Source organism: Sinohyriopsis cumingii, chromosome 15 (assembly GCF_028554795.1).
Source record: "Sinohyriopsis cumingii isolate HCF-2022 chromosome 15, ASM2855479v2, whole genome shotgun sequence".
Classification (NCBI taxonomy): Eukaryota; Metazoa; Mollusca; class Bivalvia; order Unionida; family Unionidae; genus Sinohyriopsis; species Sinohyriopsis cumingii.
Window position 1 is genome coordinate 123,221,925 of NC_142975.1, and position 6,902 is coordinate 123,228,826.

Here is a 6,902-nt window from a genome sequence, read left to right on the forward strand (position 1 = left end):
AAAGAAAAGAACCACGTGACTGTGCAAATGTTATAGAAGTAATGATGATTTGTTGGTGTTGATTATGTCAAACACATATTGTTTGTAATCCATCACGGCAGTAACTTCTTAAAGCGTCATAGCCTTGTTAAAATTTTAGGGTGTAACTGGTCCAATCGAATGAATAAGAAATCTTACTTGTGAGGTAGTCAACTTCAGATTATTTGATTGGTCGAGTCTAGGACTTCCCGCGACATGTGGGGAGGAATATATTCTGCTCCAAGTCCGTGATCAGAACAAACCAGCTAGGTCTCATAACACACACCTTTCGGAGAAAATCTAAGTGGGACTAAACTTGACATATTTTGATGGCACTTTGACTTGAATGAAATGATCGTAGATAGATTTTTTTTATAACTTTAAAGGAAACAAGACCTTTTTGAAATTGGATTAAGTGAAGATATATTTTATAGGAGTAAAATTTCAAAGAAAGGTAAGTTCTGTAACCCTACACTTATACATGCTACCTTCACATTACGTTCACTACTGCTGTCATGTATCCACACTTAGTAGTTGATACCTTTGAGTGCCATGGTCATCTTTTTCTAGAATTTGCTTTGTAATTTTAGTTCCATAACCTTGACTACAAAGCTTTTTATGTTTCTTTGATGCCCAAAATAATTTTCTCTCTTTACCCGATTGAGAACAACTTAAAAAGGTACTGATATTTAAATTCATCAATATGGTCCTAAAGTGTGCATTTATTTTTAAACAAAAAATTAAAAAATATGCCTTTGAAGTTCTCAAAGTACATATTTATATTTATGAAATGTTAATCATGTAAGCGCTAATTGGTTTTTAACCGGTAAAGCTCATGCAGATTCAATGGTCGAACAGTCATTTATTCAGCAAATGTTTCGAACATGCCTGAGTTTAACTAAATTTAAAATGAAACTCCGGAGCATTATTGTTATACATCTGGAAAACCCATCTGTTGATACTCTAATGTCAATGACATTTGAGTCCACCGGTTAAAACAGGTTGTTATTTGTGAAAAATGATGTTCTATTGGAGTGATAACAAGTGATTTACAATGGACGCATGTCTGAAAAGTAGAATAAAAATAATACATTGACATGATGCAGCTGTTACGAACAAATGGTACATGCAGTGATTTGCATTCAAATCCAAGTAAAAAGCACGAGTTTAAGTTTATAAAATGAGATATATTCATAAATTTAATTTTTAACTTTCTTCGTTTCAGAATGAGCTTTTGTTCCTTTCTTTCTGTGCTCATGATCAGCCTGTTACCATATGTCAGAGCAACAGTGGAGGAAACAAACGTCCCTGATGAACTAACATGGAACTTTTACGTAGCACAGAAGAAAACGTCCATGTCAAACACGCCGTCTAATGCCATTCAGTCATGGTGTACAAATGTATATAAATGGCAGTATGACAGCATTGTTCATGGTGGCAGAAACGCTTCTATTGGGACAAGAGAACTCGTAAATTATCTTTCTGATCAAGTGCATCTCTCTGTCCGTCGTACCGACCTCGTCAAGCGCCAAGTCGCTCCCAGTGGACCAAAGAGAAGGCGAAAGGAGATCCGAATGTTGACTGAGAGAGAACTTGATCTTTACTTCCGGGCCGTTAGAGCAGCTAAAGCGAACACGGTAACAATAACAGCAACACCAACAAGAACAGCAATAATAATAATAATAATAATAATAATCATAATAATAATAATGACAAAAATGATAACAGTGATGATGGTGGTACTGATTAAAGCCGGTATTACTAATACAGCGACTAGTATTTCTATCTCTACTGTTAATGATTATTACAAGTTCTACTGCTACTACTAATAACAATAATATTACTATTCAGAATGGCACAAATCACATGATGGCGAAGTATAATGATAAATAAGAAGAAATAAAAGAGTGAAGATCTTGAATACGGTGGCTGTTTTCCAGGGACCTCCAGAGTGCGCTTTTCACGGATAGTTTTAATGTATCACAAAGACTATTTCATGCCTAGCATAAAGCAATATTCGATCTAAGCATTTACTTCATCTTTACATTCTTTCTTTCCAGACCACAGCACCAAACGTTTACGAGGCACTGGCAGAATTTCATACCGGAATAACATCCATCTCAGCCCACGGAGGGTGCAACTTTTTCGGCTGGCACAGAGTTTATTTATTGATGTAATTATTTTAAATATTTGATTCCATTGTTTTAGATTTAATACGACTTGTTTAAATTTCATTTGATTTCCTGGCCGGATTTATTAAGTTGATTCTAGTTCAATCCATTTGATGATTTTGTACTAGAACGCATGGGCAAATCCACATGTTTTTTTATCTACTTTTTTTGCTTTACCAATGTGCATTAAGCGTTTAAATCTCAATACCGTAATATGATATATAATTTCATGTCACTTGAATATTTGCTATAAATATTTTTATCTGATTCAATTATATGTTTATTTATTTACCAGGTATGAAAATATGCTAAGAGCTCAGGGTCCCGAGTTCGCAGAAGTAACAATCCCTTATTGGGACTCACGTCTTGAGGCGAGGATGGAGCAGCCAACCAGCACCGTTTTATTTACTGACCGTTTCTTGGGAACAGGATCCGGTGAAGCGTCAGGCGGAATTCTGGGAAATGGATGGGAAACCTCTGCTGGTCCGCTCATAAGGAATATTGGAACTGATGGACCTCCTATGACGGATGAAGCGATCGTGAACGTGACAAGGATGACCAGAATGAGCGAGATCTGTGGCGCCGACTCAGCTATCGAGAGCGATTTGGAATTCCATCACAATGGAATTCATAGATGGGTTGACGGTCAGATGGCCATGTTACAGACGTCTGCATTAGATCCAGCTTTCTGGAGTCACCACACTTTTGTAGATTATGTATGGGAGGTATTCCGAATAAATTCTCAGAGAAACGGAGTAAATATTGAGACAGACTACCCTATAAATCCAACCACTATGGGGGCTGCAGAACTGCACGCACCTGATGCGGATCTGGGATTCGCTGAGTTGACAGTAATAGATGGATTGAGTAACACATTCACTGCTGAAATCTACGAGTATGATCCTCCACCGACCTGCAGCGTACAGAACCCAGACTGTGGGTCTAAATATCTCAAATGCGTTATTTTCAGTAACAATGCCCACTGCGTTTCCAGAACGCTGGCCGAAGTAATCGAGTGGGAAAACAATCAGGTCACGCGCACCACAGTTGCTCCAGTTACATCACCACCACCTACTGCGTGTCCGAACCCAACCACAACTCAGCTATTTACCGGGGAAGACAAGCCTTATCAAAACCACTATTGTCTAAACGGAATGAGTGACATCCGTCAGTGGGTTTACATTCCAGTGAAGATCATCTACCGAAGGCCTCCAGAGTACACAAGCTATGGTTCCTATCCAATCTACAAAGGTAAAATCAGTAAATTCTACGATATCTATTCTCCAAACGTTTACAGTAACGTGTATCAACACTTAAAGAACGGACAGCCCGCTAAATATGAGAAATGTTCAGAAGGCGATAAGAGGATCTCGTCTATCTACATCAAATCTATCGGTCTTAATTACGACGGAATATATAAGGAGTACGCCATTGTTGATCGTCGTATAGCTATTACAGTATCCACCGCTTACATTGCAGTGAAGAACCCAGCCATGGAAAGCACGTTAGCCCTAATTCAAGCTACCGACTCATGCGGCAGAGTGTGCAGACCTGTTTGTAAGGCAAAGAATTCTAAAATATACCGCCCCTGCAGTGGAGCTGTCCGACTTACCTCTGCCCTCCCGAGACAATACGGAACAGATTTCGGAAATGCGGTGATGGACGTCTGGGATTTCACCACTGATAAGACCTGTCCTCAAGTCAAATATGAAAACATCTTAATTGCTTTCAACTGCGACTTCCAGACAGACTGGTTCTGGCCAACCAAACAGGCACCCGTAAAACGCAATCTTCCACCAGGACACAAAATTCACAAACCTATCAAAAGACAGAGACTTGCAAAGGGATAAAATCTATCTATAGTAGCCGTGCCTGGAAGAGAAATGTTTCAGCAGGTTTGTTTGTTAAAATCATAGTGATAAATATTTTGTTACAAGGTTTTATATTTAACTGTCTCAATCGTTCCCTTATGAACGTATATACAACGGAATCAAATTCGGCCTTACACCGTAAAGCAGTTTTATGAATTAATAAAAATGTATGTGAAAGAAAAAAAAAGTGTGAATCCAAGCAGAACTATTTGTTATATTTGTTGTGACCTTTTGTTAGAAGACTAGGTTCTTGACAACACCAACTTTGAATGATCCAGGATTTCTTTGGGATCCGTAGCATAGAATGTAACGTTGCGAAATACATGGACATGTATCAAAGTGATATATAGGATGTCAAATAAATACACGAGAAAAAGTGGATAAAATTTAAGATTTAAATGTATCATCATCGAGCTCTGGATACGGTAGTTATAATGGGACAAAAAAAACCTACAAATAACAAAACAAAACAAAAGTTATAATATTTTGAACGTTCAGATAAGAGGATTATGAATTGTGACCAGGCATCGAAATATATCGTTTTGCTGATATTGCACGAAAATACAAACAAACTCCTTTTAAGCCCTAATGCTTTTTCGCTTTTTGAAAATTTCGCGTATTTCACAAACGCTCTTTGATGAATGTTGCTAGAAAGAGGAACAGAGGAATAAGACGAAAGTTATACAATAAAAAAAGAAGGGTAGATTGGTTGGCAGTTTTTTTTGTGTTGTTTGTTAGAGTTGTCGGATGTGTGTTTTATTTGTGTTCAGTTAGTAACGCATGTTGGATTTGAAGCGAGGAAGGAAAATAACCGGACTGTGCCCCATCATGCAGTAACAATGCATAAATTCATGATTTCTGTATGCAAAGTGTTGCCATGGCAAATAGTGAAGCAATGTAACCGTGGCATACGTTATGACCACTCGAGGCATGGGTAAAGAAGAAGATGAAGCCACATCTTCATGGAGAAGAAAACCTCTAGCCTCATGATAAACAGTGTTTGAGTAATATATCTTCAGTTCAAATAGAACATTACTGTTTTAGCAACAGACAAAAACTATTTCGTGACACGTTCAGTCATGGATTCGCGGAAACTATTCCATCAATTTAAAACATGGTAGCCATTTTCTTATATCCTGTTACTTTCTCAGAATCAACAGGGGTTGATATAAAGACTTCTTGTTTAGTTCCAAATGTCGTACACTACAGTTTTGACATGATAATATCTCAGACTTCATTGATATAATGGAATCTTAAAGATTTGGTGTTTGGGTTATCATCTCAAACGAACGGGGAATATTTGTGTTAAATCTTGGAGATACCAACATTTCTATTAAAGACCAGGTTTGATCTCAAGAAAGGTGATATATAATTTTTGTTATACGCCCATGGTACTTCATTCTAAACCTGAAATTCGGCACCCTAAAGTTTTCACGGAGTTACTTTTATTTGTGTTATGGCAATCTCCCACGTTGAATCAAATTAATTCAACTATGTCATTTGTGGATCCATTATAATTATTGATGTTCCTGTAGGAAATTTTTTCAAGATATTTTCTATTTGCTACGCCAATTTCTGATTAAGAATATCTTAGCAGCAATTCGCCCATGTATCACGTTTTTTATGTTGCTCTCTTTCAATCTCACTGAAATACTGTTTAAGATTCAGGCAGGAACAAAGACCGTGTAGGTGATGCTGAAAACAATGGCGTTGGCAGTATATATTTATTAATGCATTATCTGAGCTGTAGTTGCATGTATTAATTCATTACTCAAGAGTGCAATGCAAACATAAAATTATTATGTTTAGAGACATGTTCATTAGTAAACACTAAAAGGTGTCATGTGTATCTGACCATGTCCTATTTCCTCGACAATGATATATGCAAATTCGCCTTGAATAAATATTATGATACATCACACAGTGGCCTGACATGTAAGCGGTGTATTTATGGTTTCTGAGAACACAATGAAAACAGTGATAAGCAGGTAAACATGTAAACACACACCAGTTAAGAACCTGTGTCCTTTATATTTGCTGTCTAATCTAACCCCTCAATAGGTATTTACCTGAATACCAATTTCACTTTATATTAAAACCTTTCTAACTATACTTGCTTGAAAACATACTAATTATTAAGTAAAGATTAAAAACAAGTTGTACTACCTTTCAATTTTAAACATAAATATCGATCACGCTAGCAAGAGTTCTAAATAAAAATCATGACTGCTGATGTACATATAAATGAAATGATATGGGATAATGGAAGGATAAGAGGGGGAATTCTATTGTTTGGTGTGGTCCGGTGGTTACGGTTTAACTGTAGTCATAATGGAACAAAAAGTAATCATATGTTTGTGAATTATTTTGCCTTTATAACATATTTGTGTATTTCCTTTAATAGCATATATTTTTTTATTTATTTCTGCCGTGTAAAGTTTGGTACCAAATAAAAGTATATTGGAATGATTCTTCATATTCATTACTGATAATTTGTTTTAAAACTCATTGTTTGCGTTATGAAATATGATTAAATCAAAACATAAAATGACGGTTGTTTTCTATGGAAATCCACAAGAACAGGAAGGATTGGCGCTAATATTATATTGGATCAAATTGAAATAAATCATAATTCAGTTAACTGTATTTGTGTCTTAGCGGCTTAACAGTAGAGATGAGCTCGGTAATTTCTACCCCCTGAGGGTTATTTGATATGCACACTTTCTTGTGGACTGTGGTAGACGGTATATTAAGTCGGAAAGTGTTTTAGAAAAACTGCAGTGATTGTTTGATCTTTTGCCTTTCTGAAATGGCAGACCATCCATCACAATAAGACATTAAA

The 6,902-nt window shown here is 36.5% G+C and overlaps 1 protein-coding gene across 1 annotated transcript; it reads left to right on the top strand.

Moving 5' to 3' along the window:
• Window positions 1-281: 281 nt before the first annotated feature.
• LOC149782653 (uncharacterized) lies at window positions 282-6,531 on the top strand. Its single transcript, XM_089934150.1, has 4 exons — window positions 282-472; window positions 1,244-1,655; window positions 2,079-2,191; window positions 2,485-6,531. Exons 2-4 carry the CDS (start codon window positions 1,245-1,247, stop codon window positions 4,037-4,039), a joined length of 2,079 nt encoding a protein of 692 aa, XP_089790276.1. The 5' UTR covers window positions 282-472; window position 1,244; the 3' UTR covers window positions 4,040-6,531.
• Window positions 6,532-6,902: the final 371 nt, after the last annotated feature.